General features: G+C 40.6%; 2 protein-coding genes across 5 annotated transcripts; one reads left to right on the top strand and one right to left on the bottom strand.

Annotated features, from left to right (window-relative positions):
• Window positions 1-754: 754 nt before the first annotated feature.
• Window positions 755-16,163, bottom strand: LOC135479119 (thiamine transporter 1-like). Of its 3 annotated transcripts, none has more exons than XM_064758858.1 (7): window positions 15,868-16,163; window positions 13,514-14,252; window positions 7,971-8,064; window positions 5,544-6,870; window positions 4,180-4,372; window positions 2,295-2,436; window positions 755-1,564 (listed from the first exon to the last, which is right to left on the bottom strand). In XM_064758858.1, the coding sequence occupies exons 4-7, from the start codon at window positions 6,733-6,735 to the stop codon at window positions 1,424-1,426; spliced, it is 1,668 nt and encodes a 555-aa protein (XP_064614928.1). In that variant the 5' UTR covers window positions 6,736-6,870; window positions 7,971-8,064; window positions 13,514-14,252; window positions 15,868-16,163; the 3' UTR covers window positions 755-1,423. The 3 variants fall into 3 exon arrangements, with proteins under 3 accessions (XP_064614928.1, XP_064614927.1, XP_064614929.1); XM_064758857.1 differs by having other exon boundaries at window positions 5,544-6,873; XM_064758859.1 differs by lacking the exons at window positions 13,514-14,252; window positions 15,868-16,163 and adding an exon at window positions 8,319-8,456 and having other exon boundaries at window positions 5,544-6,873.
• On the top strand, window positions 8,271-13,178 carry LOC135479120 (leukocyte elastase inhibitor-like). Of its 2 annotated transcripts, none has more exons than XM_064758860.1 (2): window positions 8,271-8,352; window positions 11,358-13,178. In XM_064758860.1, exon 2 carries the CDS (start codon window positions 11,418-11,420, stop codon window positions 12,762-12,764), a length of 1,347 nt encoding a protein of 448 aa, XP_064614930.1. In that variant the 5' UTR covers window positions 8,271-8,352; window positions 11,358-11,417; the 3' UTR covers window positions 12,765-13,178. The 2 variants fall into 2 exon arrangements, with proteins under 2 accessions (XP_064614930.1, XP_064614931.1); XM_064758861.1 differs by having other exon boundaries at window positions 8,281-8,352; window positions 11,548-13,178.
• Window positions 16,164-19,392: the final 3,229 nt, after the last annotated feature.

The following is a 19,392-nucleotide window of genomic DNA, read 5'->3' on the forward strand; positions in this document are numbered from 1 at the left end:
TAATGCACAAGTGTATAGTCTGTGGAAAAAAATTAAAATATTTAGAAGAACCTATACAGAAGGACAGTATTACTGTATATTTGTCACTACATGTACACATCGTTAACATCACGCATAATCTGGTAGATTCGCACAATATGCATGAAAGCCTGATAACAACAGTTTTATTCAGTACATGGGTAAATGTATTTTAATGGGTTTATCACTGAGTGCTTGGGGTTTAACGTCGCACTTAACAATTTTTCAGTCATATGACCACAAAGGAATCCTTAGAGTGCATGTAATATGCCTCCTTGTTGCAGGACGGAATTCCACTGCTCTTTTATCCATTTGCTGCTTCACTGAAACGCCTTACCAAAGGCAAGTAAACCGTCCCGCCCAAGCCATTATACTGATGCAGGTCAACCAGTCATTGCACTATCCCTTTCATGCTGAACACCAAGCGAGGAAGTAACAATTTCCTCTTTTAAGGTCTTGGGTGTGACTCGATCCAGAATGACCCTGGATCTACCACTCCAAAAGCAGGACAATGGATTTATCAAGTATATATCGCATATGTATTGTAAAACAAATATATATATACATGGACCAAAATTATTTTGAATACCATTGATTTGTGTGTTTAGCATTATTTTTAAATACAAGCAAAAATGAATGATGCTTTGTACTCCAGGAAAATATATACATACACTGTGGTGGGATTATTTTGAATTCTTGTTTTAAAAAATACAAGAGCACAAATCAAAAAATGTCAGCAAAAACCTGGTGTACAACAATAATGGACTACCTAATATATATTAAATCAGGTACTACAGTTTAACAGTTGTGAAAACATGAAAAATTTGAACTAAATGAATGAGGATGCCAACATGTAATTTCTAATAGATATTTTGTAATAGTTTGTCTCCCCTTACATGTCCCCGTTTCAATCTCGTTCATCGTAGTCCTTCTACTCTCATATCACATGGCAAGAAAAGTATTGTAAACTTTTTGCACCATTCATTCCAAACTCGCACATCTTATCACAGATAAAATCCACTAGAATGCTAATACTTCAGGACAAAACCTTGCCATAAAGACATTATGCTCGAAGCTTGTAGGTCAATTTGCTTCTTTGCGGCTTGGTGAATATATATAATGGCTAAGCCACACACACATTTAAACATTACATTCACCAGGTGAATAAATAATAATATATCACACAACATCAAAATCAATACAAATTCAACCAAAATCAGGAACAGGATTTGGCCCAATTCACAACTACATAAGCGCTAAAATGCATCCCATGATATAAATGGCGCAGGTATTGTTGAGTACTACATCACTCAAAAGTACTGCTTCAGCGCTATAAGGCTATATGTACATCTAGACTACCAGTGATACAGTCATGACGTCGTAGATTAAATGTAGTGGACGCTCTTTATGTTGACGCTCCCGCACGTTCTACTGTTGGGATCTCTTCCATTCGACAGCTCACACAGCCCCTCCTTGACAGATTCACAACAGCTGCGATGAAGAAGACTAATCCCATCACACCAAAATAACCACCATTCACGGCAAACTGCAAAAAGACCAAATTATACAAAGCTGATAAACGGTTGTTCAAAGCCGTGCCCTAAAAATGTTCACTTATTTGTATGTGGTTGATCAGGTTTGTGGGTGGTGAAAACTGGAGTGCCCAGAGTAAATCGGAGTGCTCTGAGTAATCAGAGTGCCCAGAGTAAATCAGAGTGCACTGAGTAAACTGGAGAGCCCAGAATAGACTGGAGTGCCAAGAGTAAACTGGGGAGCCCAGAGAAAACTGGAGTGGCCAGAGTAACCTGGACAGCCCAGAGTAAACCACGCACCTTCACCAGGTATATGTACCCGGCAAACCTCCTGACCTATTGCCACTGCCGAGACAGTTAGAGGGCTGGATATTCAAACACTCACCTCAACTGGCCAACGGCTTGATGGTCGTTGCCAAAAATTGCAAAAAGTTTACAGCCAAAGTTGTGTGGGGGGGCGGGGGGGCTTACAAGCCTGTGTTGTAGAATGGTTTTCAAGGGGAGGGATTTACAAACCTGTATTTCTTCTAGAATGGTTTTCAGGGGGAGGGATTTATAAACCTGTATTTGTTGTAGGGCTGTTTTCAAGGGGAGGGATTTACAAACCTGTATTTGTTGTAGGGCTGTTTTCAAGGGGAGGGATTTACAAACCTGTATTTGTTGGAGGATGGTTTTCAAGGGGAGAGGTTTATAAACCTGTGCTATGTGTCAGATGGTTGTCAAGAAGAGGAGCTTTACACATACCTGTGTTGTTATAGGGGCATTCAGTCCTCTCTTGTCCACCACAATGACTGTCAGGATGGTTTCCAGTAGCAAAGCTATAAATGTATTGAAGCCAAAAACAAGACCAAATCTTTGAGCCTCCAAGTAACGGGCTATCTGAAATCTAAAATCCAAAATCCACAGTCTGTTAGTACACATCAAAGCAAGCTGTTATTTGAACACCTTTCACATACATTCACATACAAAAGTTGACACGACGAGTCTCTTTCAGTACTTTAAGGTTCTACTGGATTATAGGCTGAAATGCAGTTCATCACCTGGATTAAACATTCACGGGTAATATTAATTAACAACGATGACAACCTACATTTTAAAAAGTAATATATGTCACATGTAATTTTTTTCATCTTTGCTACCTTAACTGCAAATGATGGAATAAGGATCATTTAGCACTAGTTCATAAAATTAAGGTGTGTCAGCTCAAGAAAATAATGTGAAAACATTCAGATAGACTGTTATGCTGTTCCATGAATTGATAAACCAAGGACTTCCTCAAGCCAAGTGCCATTCCAAGTGCACAATAGTGCCATGCACATGTCTGGTGCATCCTACAGTATCATGTCTGGTGCAGTGAGACTTCCTCAGTGGTGTGTATAATGCATTCACACATCTGCATAGTACAACGGGCATTCACAAGTACCATAGCAGCATGACGGTGCACTAGGACTTCCTATAGCAGCAGGCTTGGTGCACTTGGAATATGCCCAGTGTTATGATTTCTGTACTGGGGCTTCACCTGGTACACTGAGAATTTCTGGAGTACCATGTCTGGTGCACTACAGCTTCTGTTTGATGCCTGGCGCACCAAGGCTTTTCCAGTACCTTGTCTGGAGCACTGGGACTTCTCCAGTACCATGTATGGTGAACTGGGGCTTCTCCAGTACCTTGTCTGGAGTACTGGGGCTTCTCCAGTACCATGTATGGTGAACTGGGGCTTCCCCAGTACCATGTCTGGAGAACTGGGGCTTCTCTAGTACCATGTATGGTGAACTGGAGCTTCTCTTGTACCATGCCAGGTTCACCTAGACTTTTCCAGTACCATGTCTCGTTCAATGGGGCTTCTCCTGTACCATGCCAGGTGCACCTAGTCTTCTCCAGTACCATGTCTGGTGTACCTAGACTTCTCCAATACCATGCCTGGTGCACTCGGGCATCTCCAGTACCATGCCTGGTGCACTGGGGCTTCTCTCGTACCATGCCTGGTGCACCTAGACTGCTCCTGTACCATGTCGGGTGCACCTAGACTTCTCCAGTACCATGCCCTGTTCACTGGGGCTTCTCCAGTACCATGTATGGTGAACTGGGGCTTCCCCAGTACCATGTCTGGTGAACTGGGGCTTCTCTAGTACCATGTATGGTGAACTGGGGCTTCTCTTGTACCATGCCAGGTTCACCTAGACTTCTCCAGTACCATGTCTCGTTCAATGGGGCTTCTCCTGTACCATGCCAGGTGCACCTAGTCTTCTCCAGTACCATTCTGGTGTACCTAGACTTCTCCCGTACCATGTCTGGTGCATTTGGGCATCTCCAGTGCCATGCCTGGTGCACTGGGCATCTCCAGTACCATGCCAGGTGCACTAAGGCTTCTAAAGCAACATTTCTGTTGCACTGGGGCTTCTCTAATACCATGCTGGGTGCACTGGGACTCCAGTAGTGCCATTTCTAATACATTTGGACTTCGTCACTCAGTGTCATGCCTTGTGCATTAGGACTTTCTTGTGCCTGATTACACTTGTTTAAATGTTAAATTTATTTTATTTCAAGAATTTTTTTGGCTTACACAAAGGCTGTTAGTTTTATAAAGCGGGTGAATTTTACGGCAAATTTTTTTGTCAAGCATACTCACGTAGCCACTGTTATCACCATCTGATAGGCTGCTCTGAAGAACACATACAGGCAGTATGCCACCCAGATGTTGGTGGTGTATGCCATGACGACCAGCACTGCACAGTTCATCAGGGATATCGTGCCCAGCAGCAGTTCCCCATAGGCTGTCCAGTTGGCAGGGATCAGCCCGATAAAAAATGATGACAGTGCTCCTGAAAAAATTATCAACAAATACTGCCATTAGTACCCTTTACACGGCTCTGTGTTTTAAGCACATAACTACCCTCTCTCTGTAGAATCCCTGTTTCACTCTAGCTTACATTGGCTCAGTTTGTAAGGTGCATTTACATATTTGTAGCCACAGCGCAGTACAGTTTCTTCAGGTATGTCACGGATACATGTGTGCTACAATCTATTCTATCCAATCCTGCCCATTAATCCTTACTGACAATGACATACTTCAAGGTATACTTCAAGTCTTTTCTTCCTTTTATTCAGTTGGGGGTGGTTCTATCACTCAACAATATTTTTTTCAAAATATATGTCATGAAATTTCAAAAATTAAAATTCAATTTCAATGATATAAGTGTCCTTGTTAATAATGGGTCACCATCATATGAACAATATATAAGATACAGTTATACTTATAACAGTTGAAAGGAGGAGAAAGCAATAACTACAGAGTCAACAGCAGGGACATTCAATCTTTTTCTAAAAATATGTGTACTTATGTTTTTGAGATTTTGTGTTTTAGAGGAAACTGTAGTTATATTGTTAGCTGGAATTTATGGGCCATATTTTGGTGCAAGGGTGTAGAGATTTTTTTTTCACCTCATTACTACCTTTATGTGAAATCTATATATTCATGCAATTATATTTATCTATAAAACGTGTTATCTATAAAAATCATTACAGCAGAATATGTTCCATAGAGTTTATCTTGCAATCTGAACATTTCGGTGTACTTTTCCTGTTCATAAAAATCTTTTGACATACTGCAGTTAACCTGACTACATATTTACCTGACTACATAAGCCCTGGTGCTACACGTGTTTGCAATTTGCTACTATTTAAGAACTCACATGAACAGTTGGAATAGAACCCTAGCTGAGATAAACTGGCAAGAGGCTGGTTTCACTGGTTAAAGGGGACCATTTGCCAATTATCATGCTGCCATTGCTATTGTGGTTTTACTCTCTATGCCGTAGTATATTTTTTATATACAAAATTGGCACATATTGTTACACATGATCTTTCCATGATCTTTCTGATGATAATTGCATCAGCCTTTTTTCTGTTTTCTCCACTTTTTACTTTGTTATAAGGTATAGCCTGACAGCACGAGATGAAAGGAACTCTGCATTCCTGCGAGACAAATCTTACCTAACAACGTAGCTGCTGCCTCTATGGCCCCATTGTATTTTTTGGGATTGGATCGATGTGGATCCACCTCTGCCCACAAATTCTGCACATAGTTTCCCACTTGGAAATTCCCACAGGAGGCAATTGCCCACCATATCGACCAAGCCAGTAAGATTTTTCGGGAGTAAGTTGAGCGAAAATCTCTCCACAGCGTGACAATGACATCCTTGAATTTCTGCCAACATAACAGTTTTTCCTTTAATAAATGATCTTGATCATCCTGGGGTGTTTTCATGCTTTCTAGCGGTCCGTCTACGGCAACAGATCCCGAGGAATTCTGGGAATACTGATCGCTTTGCAAAGACCAGGCAATGGAGCTCGTGTCAACATCCCCGTAAAAAGGAAAGGGGAGATAACTACTGCGTCCTCCATCCAAACTGGTCGTAGATCCAATGCCATTTGTTGGTGATCTGGATCGAGAACTGAAGTCCTCGTTTGGGCTCATGTTTACCGGACTATTAGGTAAGTCTGATCTAGGGGTTTCTGGGAAGGCTGTGTACGACGGATTCACCTCTCCATTTTGACTTTGTCGGATCTGGTCAGCGGTCCTCAATTCTCGCGTGTTCCTCTCTCTACGATGGAAGTAAATTGACTGCTGCACTGGCGGAAGGCAAAGAGCAGCGATAAGCGAGAGAGACACGCTGGCTAAGGAAATAAAGTTAAGGCTATACAAGTCTGTAACTTCAAACGATATCAAGAGTTGGCCTATCACAGCTGCGATGAATTTTCCCATGAGGATGGCACTTCGGGTGTACCCGGCTACTTTTTGATAATGTTGGGAGTCGACCACAGCATAAATGTAAGCGTAGTAGGCGATTTCCGTGGCTGTGCAAAAACCATAAATGAACTCCATGAATTGCATCGTGAGGACCCCACGACCAAATAGTAGCATGATCCATGTGCCTACGTAGCAGCAGGCCTCGAAGATAATCACAATCTTGTAGCGTAGCAGGTCTGTAAGCAAAAATGTGGGGATCAAGGCCACCAGGTAAGAATAGGTCCAGACCGGATACACCTGGTTATACACCTCTGACTGTGTCAGGTTGACTGGAGGCTGTGTCAGGTATGGTGTCAGATATGGTTCTGATGGCCGCATTGCCTTCAGAAACCCATAAACACATACCACGGCTGCACAAACTTTCCAAGATGCCATGGTTTACACAAACATGTCTGAGGAAAGGTACTGGTCAATGTCTCACACACAAGCTGGCCTCCAATCCGTCATAGTCACATGGTAAGATGCAATGTACCAGTTTTGTTCACTAACACCCAGGAGACTTTTCCAGACCTGCTATGAAACAGAGAAAGTTGTTTGTTACAAACATGAAATATATCATGTATATTAAATATTAATGGTGACTTCATAAATTTAATTAAGATTTTAAACTTTGGCTGTCTCATTCCCTATTCTTTTTCCTACAGAATGGGTCTTTTGTCAGAATGGGTGTCTCAGGCACATTTTATGTTGGTTACATTTCTATACCTGTTTAAAAATATAAACTATAATTCTTTAAAAAGCACATGTGGGTGCACCGCATTACCACATGTGGGTGCCCTGCATGAGGGTTGTTTTACATGTTTATACATGCACAGACAAAGAGATATGCACATTGTAGTCTGAATTTCTTATTAACCTTAATTACTGGTGGTATTATTTTTGTTGTATATATTCATTGTATTCAAGATATGGCTGAAAACAAATCTGCAGCGATATCTGACATCAGGAGACCCTTAAATGGGCTTTACACATATTATATACACGTGCATGGAGTAAATGAGTATTGGATCAATATACTGATCAATGTATCTCCAATACATTTTCTGCAATAAGCATGCAGTCTTTAACCTCATACTAATATTAACCATATATTAGCTGATACATGACCATAAATTGAAGTCTGATTTGCTGGTCTATATAATTTAGGCCTAACGTACAGGTACATGTACCTACAGGCCCTGATGCACGCGTACTGCACTCGCATACTACATGTACTGTTCATGTTCTGCAGTACTGTATTGAAAACATCACTAGCTGCAGTGAGTACATCTTCATTGATAAATCTTGATATGATCAATATATATGTGGGCTTACTCTATGTGCTCTGAGGTTTATTTTGGAGGTTGATTGTTGTGCTGTGTAAAATAGGGACAAGGACATAGTCAAATGTAGATTTGCACATTTTCTGACAAATGCCACATTAGGATACCCTTAAATTGTACACTCAGTTATTCAGTAATCTTTACATTTGTAATTTCCCACAAAGATGGCTACGATACTGCTATTGTGAGGGATTTAGACTCATCCGCACGCTATTTAACGCATGAAGATGACACAAGACACTCCTTATCGCCTTGATACGGATAAATCCATATCTTATAATGACTTACAACTTGCAACTCTAAAAAAATCGTAGTCAAAGCCAAGCCTTCATGGTTTTGTCGTCTGCATGAAACTCTCCAGCGGACAGGTGTTTCCAGACATCTACAATCCATAAAACAGAAAAATTTATCAGAAATGTAGTTAAAAAATATTTTTTCTTCAACTATAAAAGATATCTTAACCCGAGGCAAATTTGCTGTTGAAAGCTTGATTTATCAATGAAATCAATCGACACAAATCAACAAAAGTCTCAGCAGAACATTTCACTTAGTCTTGCCTGCCAGGCCTGTCAACGTTTGAATTAGTGGACTTCCGTCTACAGAAAGCGTAGCTTAAGAAGTGATCTGGTAACCTACGGGAGTTCAGGCCACAGTTAAATATCCGTAACAGGTGAGTAGATCGTGATGATCCGTTATTTCTTGATAACACAGAGACAAAAGAGTGGCCAACTAGATGACATGTAGGCAATGTCTACATATATCTAGGCCTACTCCAAACATGCCGATGTCGGAGCGAAACTGAAAAGGGGTGTATCTGTATAATGCCGGCGTGGAGGCTCTGTACTGGTGAAGTCGGATGTCGAGATGAAAGCTACCAACCGTGCTAATTCTATGATCTGGTGATCTGGTGTCATTTTTCACGTAAACCCTTGAGTACTCTGTTTGCGGTTGTATATACAGAAAACTATGGATAAGTTAGTTATATCAAATGAGATCACAGTTAAAGTAGATCCAGCATGGAATATGTAGACGTGCCTGTGTACTTTTACATGTAGAAATGTACAACGTACCGTTATACCGGTACATGTAAAGGTGTGTATGACAAACTTCCCGCTCATTGTAGATGTATCTTTCGGTATGTAGGTAACATTGTACTGTTGTACCAATAAGAATTCGATCGAGTGGCAAGTTACTTTCATCGAATTTAAAACGAATACCTCTCAGTCTAAGCTACTTAGACATGTACCTGCACTGTACGCCTACTTGCAGCTGAAGACGTCGTTTTCCATTTAGTGCAAATCCACTGTTGTCAGTTAAGTTGCGATAGACATATGCAGTGACATGATAAGAACGTTGACAGATACTGTTTAAGATTGCGATGGGGGACAGCCCTTGAACTTTTGGTTTAGCTGGATTTAAATATTTCCATCTAAACATAGGACTGAACATGTATTAATGGGACAGTAGACGTGAGCGTTATTAAGAAGATATCTAGATGTGCGACTGAAATGTAGAGAGGAAATGAGACACCTGTACAGTTATTAATCTCAGTACAAGAGCGTTTGCTGAAAAGGAATTTAGGTCTACCGATTTAAATATAATGACCAAATTTAGTTTACTTTGTGGAACTAACAAGACAATAAACAAATTAATGAAACAATAAATCATAACGTTGATACTTATTAAGTGATAAGCTATGTACGTGCAGATCGATGATTGTATATACATGAACAAATTTAATAGGCTAAAACTGAAGAGTGATTTGGAACCAAGCCAAAATGTGTAGGCCTACATAAATATATTATTCAGACGTGCATTGATCTGAAGCATAGATAGTTGAGAAAATTAGCTTTTTTCTGACAGCTGTACCGGTACATGAGTGTATATGTATATAGCCTGCACATCTCTCCGGTGCATGACACTGACTTTCCATGGTCTGTGTATAACAGATTAGATCGTGTCGTTGTCACTCGACTCTGTCTCATCAGGCAAAACCTGCCCAACTGGTTCATTCTGTCTGCCCTATTTTTCAAAGCTTCACACAAGTCAATATGTGCCCTAACCTCACCGTACAAATATATGCTCTCGTTTCTTTCTCTCTGTGAACGCGCAGCATTTGTATACAGGTACGTGTGTCACTGTATAACGAAGTAGCGTGCGCGGCCCAAAAAAAAGTACAACTGAAACCGCCCCGTCATATATATATATATCTATATATATATCTATCTATCTATATATATATATATATATATATATATATATATATATATATATATATATATATTCGTCGGAAATCTGCAAGAGATTTTGCTCCCTGACAGTGTGCTTGTAAAATAAACTTAGCAGTATATGCATGTGTATATTCTTTCCATATATTGCTCTGTCTATTTATTTGTTTGATGTTTTACGACGTACTCAACAATGTTTCACTTATAAGACGGCAGCCAGCATTGTGGTGTTGAAAATCTGGTGATTTTACCATCATGGGTTGGTATATAGAATATAAAAAAAATCAATTAAAAAGGGTTAGAGTCATCTTCTGAACTGTGTTCTAGGATGGGCTTGGGCTTAAACTCTAAAAAAAAACAATAATGATCTTCCGTTGGTAGTTTAATCGAAACACGATCACTGCCGTGTTAAAATAGAGGCAAATTACTCTAAAACGATGACGTCATTTTGCATTTTGACGTATTATAGTGACGTAATGACGTCTTATCAGTGGTGTCCACATCTTTTGATTCTGTCTATTGTTCCTGAATATTTTTAATAAAGAAATACGTATATAGTATATAGCAAATTTATGGCTATGTATGACGTTTATTATGCGGTATTTTCGTAATACATCAGTTACTTTCTTTTTCAAAGATTTACTTCCGTTGATGGTAGGTTCATTTATTTATTTATTTATCTGATTGATGTTTTACGCCGTACGTAGGCATATTTCACTTATACGACGGCGGCCAGCATTATGGTGGAAGGCAACCGGGCAGAGCCCGGGGCAAACCCACGACCATCCGCTGGTGGCAGACCGTCTCACGTACGGTAGGAGAGGAAGCCAGTATGAACTGGACATGAAGTCACAACGACCGCATTGATGACAGGCTTCTGGGTCATTGCGCCGCTCTGTTGACGGTAAGTCAGTTCAACTGTTATATGCTGTTAGCATGTGTAAGTGTCAGTGTGATGGAATTTAAGCAGCTACGCTAATCAGCTGTGGATAATCTCTCTGTAAAATGTCTCGGAAGGTTAATTATTTTGAGTGATTACAATTGCAGTGAGAAATTTCCAAAGTAATCGGCCATGTTTCCTATGGTTCCTTATGCTTTAATACGGTACTGATATGAAGGACAGATACCTGTCATCAAAGGAAGCAAATAATTGAAAAGGGAAGTAACCTATGTATTGCGAATTTACGGAATAAGTAGATGCTGAGTCCTTAAGACTTCAGCTGTGACTGTCAGTGGTGTGGTGCCAGTGTTCATCTTGTGACAGCATGGTCGCGGTGCCTGATTTAAGATTGCCTGCATACGATGCACTGCATATACGTTTATATGTGAATTCTAGGTACAGATATTTTTCTAAGACGATTTTATAGCAAATAAAAAGAATGGTTCAAGCATACATACAATATATGCCTTTGAATTTATATTTTATTTATTTATATTTGGCTTCCAGGTTTCAAGAAGCTGCAAGAAGAAAAACCTGTGATTAGATGTAACCGGTATATATGCTCAGATGCGTCGCCTACGTGTAGGGCGTATTTATCCAAAAACTGCTTCGAAAATCCGCTTATGTGCTTCTCTCTCCACTTCCACTTTCCAAAGAGCAATATTTCACACGGCATTTAACCTTCTTCTCGTCACAGGAACCATGGCAACCCAGGATCAACAACAACATACGGAAGCGAAGCCCCCGGTCCCGAATGACCTTCTGCAGTTAACGAAAAGCATGGCGGGATTCACACGTGACCTGTACGATCAGATCAGCAAGCAGAACCCTGATGAGAATCTGTTCTTTTCCCCGTTCAGCATCGCCACTGCCTTGGGGATGACTTTAGCAGGAGCTAAAGGAAACACTGCTAGTCAGATGATAGAGGCTCTAAAGTTTACACAAGAGAGCGACGCCTTGCACGCTGCCTTCCAGAAACTATTTGGGGAAATTAAAACCACGAACGCCGCATACACCCTTAGCACAGCTAACAATATGTTCGTCGACCAGAAATTCAAAGTGTTGGACGAATATTTGAAGGTGATCCAGTCGTCATTCAAATCCCATGTCACAAACGTCAATTTCGCCCAGGATTCCGAAGGTTCCCGTTCAACCATAAATACATGGGTAGACAAGGAAACCAATTCAAAAATCCAAGATTTGATTCCATCAGGGGTGCTGACGGCGCAGACCGTCATAGTTTTGGTCAATGCAATATACTTCAAAGGAAATTGGGCCAGGAAATTTTCGTCGGACGTCACGCATTCGAAACCATTCCAGTTGAAGAACGACAAGAAAATTCAAGTGGACATGATGTACCAAAAGGCCAAATTTCCCTTAGGCCGACTCACTGAGCTAGATTGTCAAATCCTGGAGCTACCGTACGTTGAGCATGACCTGAGCATGTTCATTTTGCTTCCAAGGAGAGCAAACGGCCTGACGCGTCTGGAAGAGTCTCTCACACCAGCAATACTTCAGTCAGTCCGGAGCTTCGTCTCCGAACAAACCGTTGAAGTCCATCTTCCGAAATTTAAACTGGAAGAAGGCGCGGAGCTTTCGGGCATCCTACAGCAGCTTTGGATAAAGGACCTGTTCGCGGAAGGTGTGGCGGACTTGTCAGGTATAGATGGCACGAATGACCTGTACGTCTCTAATGTCGTCCACAAAGCTTTCATCGAAGTGAACGAAGAGGGCACCGAAGCTGCAGCAGCCACAGGCGTTGTGATGACCCGCAGGGCCGCCATGATACCGCAGCACTTCAACGCGGACCATCCATTTCTGTTTTTTATCTTGCACAATAGGACTGGCGCGATTTTGTTCATTGGACGCCTTTCTCAACCGCAAGAGTCAAGGAAAGCTAAAGATGAACTATGACGGCGATTGAGGAATTTTTAAGTGCATCACATACATTACATACTGCTTGACTGGCTTGAAACGTGTGGAATTTTTTGAGCTCTTACGGACAGTTCTAAATCGTGATTTACATACTGCGATGATATCCTAAGTATGGCATGTCTTCAAGTCATTCTAGGATTATATTGGATAAGGTCCCTGGGCAAAGCTTACTAGTAAATTGGGGAAGGGCTAGGTCACATCAAGACTTCAAGTTTGTGACTTCTTGGAAACTTAGTGCAACGTATATTTATGCTCCTAAATGACTAATGCCCTGCAAAAGGCACGTTGCTGTAGCAGGTGCAAAACCGTTATACACGAATGCTGCATTTCTAGAATAATAAAACATTTCGCAGTGGAGCCATTTTGTCTTTGATTCCATCTGCACTGTAAGAAGAGTTTTGTTTGTGGTAAAATTTATATCCTTGGTTTGTATTGTTTTAGTGTGTTTGTACATATTAAATGTGATGAAAGTATAACATTTTTAAGTAGTTCTAGACATGTGACATCTTGTATATCGCAGTTAATACTCTGGATGTCGACGTTAGTATATAGACAGGAAATTAGAGGCAGCGGTACAGGTGTATTAAATTCAGAATAATCACAATGAAAGAGCATTTGCTAGAGAGGAATTAAGGTCTACAGATCTAAATGTAATGACCAAGCGTAGTTTAATTTATGTATATAAAGGCAGTGAGATTCATTCGCAGGCAAGAAACAGCCGTACTCACTTGTTTGACGGCGGTTATCCTGGGAGGTAACCGGGCTGTGTCGGAGGAAAAATCCACGAAGTGTTGGACTACCACTCACAGTGACCGTTTGATGAATGGTTCATGGGTCGTTGCATGGCGCTGGCATGGTGACCCTCTTGGCCATGGGGCTCGTCAAGAAACATACGCAAACAAACAAAGCCATGACCTAAGTACGTGTAGACAGACGATTGTATATACATGTATGATATATAAACATATGCATAGTTTGCGTAAATGTACATATGTAAGGAACGGATATAATGTCTCCTTTGAAATATCAAACCTATTAAAATCGAGCTGTGAATTAAGTCCAGGCTGTATATATGATTTAATCGTGCAGTGAACCCCCAGAAAGTTTCTCACTGCACAGAAGCAAGTCACAATGATTCAAAATAATTAACTTTACAAGAAATTTTACAGACAGAGTAGTCACAGTGGATTACCGTAGTTGCTTAAATTCCATCACGCTGGTACTTACAAATGTTAACAGCATAGAATACTCGAACTGATACCTACCGTCAAGGGAGGCAAATCTTTCACAAAAGCAGCAAGCTGTGGATTACGAATATACGGAATACGTACGTGCTGAGTTCATGAGGACCTTAGCTGACTACAGACCCCCATTAATTTTCCATAAGCGACAGTGTTAACGTTTAGCGCTGTAGATCAGTCCCAAACAATCGGAGGCCAATAAGATTTGGTGCATACCTGGTCCAGCCTGTGAGAAAGAAGCCATAAAAATCTTGACATAGGTTGACTGTCCAAATCTGGACCTTTCTATGCCGGCAGTTGGGAGGAGTGTTGTGCTGTGCTTTTCTCTCCACTTTTGCATTCTAATGATCAATATTTCACACGGCATTTAACCTTAGAAATACTTCAGTCAGTCCGGAGCTTCGTCTCCGAGAAAAGGTTGAAGTCTATCTTTCAAAATTTAAACTGGAAGAAGGGGCGGAGCTTTTAAACATCCTACAGCAGCTTTGGATAAAAGACTTGTTCGCGGAAGGTGTGGCTGACCTGTCAGGTATAGATGGCACGAAGGATCTGTACGTCTCCAATGTCCTCCACAAAGCTTTCATCGAAGTGAACGAAGAGGGCACCGAAGCTGTAGCTGCCACGTGTTGCACGACGCCTCCGCAGTTTAACGCGGATCATCCATTTCTGTTTTTTATCATGCATAATCGGACGGGCGCGATTTTGTTCATTGGGCGCCTTTCTCAACCCCAAGAGTCAGGGAAAGAAAAGGATGAACAATAACAACCGTTGAGGATTGTATAAGGTGTATGTTATGCATTCTATACAGAGGGGTTGGTGTAAAACATGTGGAAGTTTGCATTTCCGAGCTCTTCCGGACACTCCTAAATCGGGATTGACATGCTATGTTACTAACACAAGCGGTGTGTATATTGTGGCGGTGTGTATAGTGTGGGTGTCGTATGCTGTGGGTGGGGTTTGGGGGGTATTGTGTGGGTGTGTGTAGAGTGTGGGGCTGTGTGCAGTGTGGAGGTGTGCAGTGAAAAGGTGTGTGTAGTGTGGAGGTGTGTGCAGTGTGGAGGTGTGTACTGTGTGGAGGTGTGTATGGTGTGAGGGTGTGTACTGTGTGGCTGTGTGTATAGTGTATGGGTGTGTATAGTGTGGAGGTGTGCATAGTGTGGGGGAGTGTATTGCGTGGCTGTGTGTATATTGTCTGTGTGCGTATAGTGTGAGGGTGTGTGTAGTGAGAGGGTGTGTATTGTGTGGAGGTATTACAGTTTGAGGCTGTGTATAGCATAGCTGTTGGAATTGTGTAGGGGTGTATATATTGTGGGTGTGTGTATAATGTGTTGGTGTGTGGAGGGGGTGTATAGTGTGGCTGTGTACAGCGTGGGGGGATGTACTGTCTGTGTGTATAGTGTGGGGGGGTCTAAAATATGGCTGTGTGAATAGTGTGGCTGTGTGTATAGTGTGGGGGTGTGTATAGTGTGGCTGTGTGTATAGTGTGGCTGTGTGTATAGGGTGAGGGCGTGTATAGTGTGGGGGTGTGGGGTGTGTATAATGTGGTTGTGTAGAGTGTGGCTGTGTGTACAGTGTGGGGTGTGTATAGTGTTGCTGTGTGTATAGTGTGGGGTGTCTATAATGTGGCTGTGTGTATAGTGTGGCTGTGTGTATAGTGTGGGGGTGTGTATAGAGAAGAGAAATCAACAAACTTTTCTTCCAAGATATAGAGCAAAAGAAAACTGGCCTAAAATAGCAAGAGTAAGAGTCGAACTTGAATATACTGCTGTTCGAAGAAGGACCTTACTTCTGGTTTGTAACAGTTGATGAATTTCACCAATGTAAAGTACATTTCTGCTTACCTTGTTATCCCCATGTGTTTTTCTCGCAATGGATCCTTCTTCAAGTCTTTCTAGATCACGTGACCTTCTGTGATTGATCGTAACCAACTCTTATGCTAATATAGGCACCCCGAGACACAGTGTACGTCGGAAAGAGCATTTAGTTTATCCCTTTTAGATGAACCTTCAAGCGATGTATTTGTGAGAAATTGCAAGTTTTGTTGATGTCAACCTGCTCCTTATCATTTACTGAGTGTAGGTTAGGCGGTGTTTGGTGAGCATTATCCGATATACAGTATATGAGAGGTCAGCCTAGATACGGTATCGTGCGCAGTGTATATGATCCGAGCGAAATGTCGTCTAAAGGGATACTTATCGCGGACTTCCACTTCCAGGCATCTGGGTTATACACCTCCGTAGTGAAATATACATTACTGACAGAAGGTACAACACTGTGTATAATGTTATACCACTGTCCTTGGTGCATGGCCCCCGCTGGACAGATTGACTGTTTCATTAACGCCAGGATAATAACGCAGGGATAATAACGCCGAGATAGTGGGAGGCACATTCTCAAGCCTTTTTCACGTTCTCTCTCTTCCAAAGACAATTTGAATAAACGCAGTAGAACTCAGAATACTCTCAATCTTATTTATCCGGTGGGATTTTTTGAGATTACTCAGAAGACAATCTTGTTTTCATCACTTTCCCATCTCATTAAATATGGTTATGACGTCACTGATACCCTGCAGCGGGCCACCGTAGAACCCGATGCAGTTTTGAAAGCATTTTACTCGGTTGGGAAAATACTTTTCCTGTACAGTCTGTAATAGTTAAATTTAGTGTTTCTTTTGCCTTTCAGGAAGACATTTTTTTAAAAACCGACGTTTACGAAATGGATCCAAATTCATCAACATTCAGGTAAAGTTTTGTCATATATGATGCCATGTCGGTGATCGAAAGGTTTAGTGAAACCAGTTGTGTAACCGACCGGCAAAGGTAGTAGAGGCTATACTGGAGGTTTTTAGGCCAAAAAATCGAGCTGCACAAAATCAATCGAATTTTGCTTTTATTTTAAAACAATCCAAATAAATACCTTTCACAGAATATCATCCTCTCCTGTGAACGCTAGGGCCTAGTTACTTGCCCAGCTTTTGATTGAGATTTAAATAAAGACTACAATTTCCTTCCATTTTCTGTTTCACTGAATGTGCGTCAAGATGGTCGTGTTAACAGACAGACAACAGATAGCCTGTGACATGGTACTGGCACTGGGAAGAGCTTTATAGTTGAAAAAATTTTAAAAAAGTTTGAACGACCAAGGCAAGAATGCAACTATCACTGCTTCCGAGAGCAGAATCGGGGGGAGCGGGGCAGGACGGCAGATATTGGTGTACGGATAATCATCTGCTACAAAGAATACAAAGAGATGATATCATAAGGCGTCGTATCTGTGCCACAATGTACTGATCATAGATGAGATCAGTATGGTGAGCCGGAGGACATTTTCAGAGCAGGTATGTACGTCGTATAGCCAAAATAAGTTTTATGGACATGAATGGCATCGCAATTGAACATGACAACATGTTGTTTTAAAGATATCTATATCGACATGTATTGTATAATTCAAAATTTATTAAATCCGGGATAATCGCCGTATTAAACAATATACATGTTGTTATGTATGGCATTATTGATCATGTTCGAGTCTACTACGTAAAATCTTAACATGTATATGGAAGAAAATATTACCTTCCTTTTGAGAATTTTCAAACGAGTTTTATGACACAACTTCTTAAATATTTATCTTAGAAGTAAAGAGAGCTATAAATTGCTCGTCAAGCAATTTTTTACAGAAAACAAAATTTATTCAGTTTATTCGGGTTTCTTGAGGTGCATGTATTTTGTTTATTTTATTTCTTTTTTTGGCTTATTCTTGCAATGCCAAAAAAAGAAAATAATGATAATAGTATTATCTTATTATACTGTCCATGTGATGAAGTTCTTTCAGAAACAATATGGTGCAGACTGAAGTTAAACGTATATGATTGGTTAAAGGCATATAAAAAATTGATTAAATTTGGCTCTCTTAAATATGGCTTTACGCGCTTTAAGTTTTTTTAAGTACTCACTTAGTTTTAACGTAACATGTTTACAATGTTTAGGACGTAGAGCGTAAAAGGTAGGAAAACTGATGATTATGTTCCACACTGTTTAGATTTTTTTGCATTTGATTTGTTATTACATAGCACACTTAACAATACTTTAGTCACCATATTCAGGATATTATGTTATTGGTGTGTACAGCATAAATTAGCTTCCAACAGTCAGTCATATATCATCAACCAGTCTTGTGAATAACTTTATGTAAATAAAATGTTTTATTTTACCCTTGACATGTGTTACACTTTGGTATTACCTTGGGAGTTACATTTCAGGTCTGGCTGCCGTAGTATAGTAGTACGTGATCTTTGTCAGAGCACTGATTTACGCAGGGTAATGATAAGATGTCAAACAGAAACAATTAAGCCTATTCTTAAAACTCGTTAGATATGACACCCAATTAATTCACTGTAGGATACATGTACATCACATTTTACATGTAATCTTGTATCCCAGATACATTATATAAAAACAAACAAATAATATTCTGAATTTTGTTAGTTTACAGTTGTCACTCAAGTGCTAAAGGTAACAGATCAGTAAAATTTAAGTAATATAATCGGTTAAATATCGTATACATATCACCATATAAGACTGCCCATGTCTTTATGTTGTATATTCCGAAAAAAAAGTAGTCTTTCTTTATGGTCAATCAAAAGTCGTGTCAGTAGCAAGCCCCTTCGAGCGTAGCCGAGTGTTGCTGAGTTATGCCGGGAAACGTTTAAGTAACGCACGATGGCCAGGTGTGACCAGTCTGTCCAGGGTTGATTAACGCTAATCTCAGGTGAATATGACGGCAAGGACGGCCACGAAATAAGAATAAATATTTCTGGAGCCGTCCAAATATAATAGTGTTGCATTTGAAAAATTCGAGTGAAGTATCAACGATGAATTTATGTATTTATTTATTTATTTATTTAATCGGTGTGTTACGCCGTACTCAAGAATATTTCACTTATACGACGGCGGCCAGAATTATGGTGGGAGGAAACAGGGAAGAGCTCGGGGGAAAGCCACGACCATCCGCAGGTTGCTGAAAGACCTTCCCACTTACGGCCAGAGAGTATCACCGATGAACGAGAGGCGGGTATGCCGCTTTCGTGACATTCAAGATGGAGTGAGACACCTTTAGGTTATTATACTACTCTAGAGCACCACATATTGTAGTATTTTATTTTGCTCTATCGGTCAGTTCCAAGTGAATGAGATACATAGTGATCAATCTCTACTTATGCGGATTATGTGATCTTATTTTATGAAATACACATATGTATTTTGTAATTACGGATTATAAAATGATAAGTTATTGTGTAATTCGTGAAAACGGTCAGATTGTAATCCGTAACTTACGCATTGGTTGCATGTCAAACTGTTTGTGTGTAG

The sequence above is a fragment of the Liolophura sinensis genome, chromosome 12 (assembly GCF_032854445.1).
Source record: "Liolophura sinensis isolate JHLJ2023 chromosome 12, CUHK_Ljap_v2, whole genome shotgun sequence".
In the NCBI taxonomy this organism is placed as follows: domain Eukaryota; kingdom Metazoa; phylum Mollusca; class Polyplacophora; order Chitonida; family Chitonidae; genus Liolophura; species Liolophura sinensis.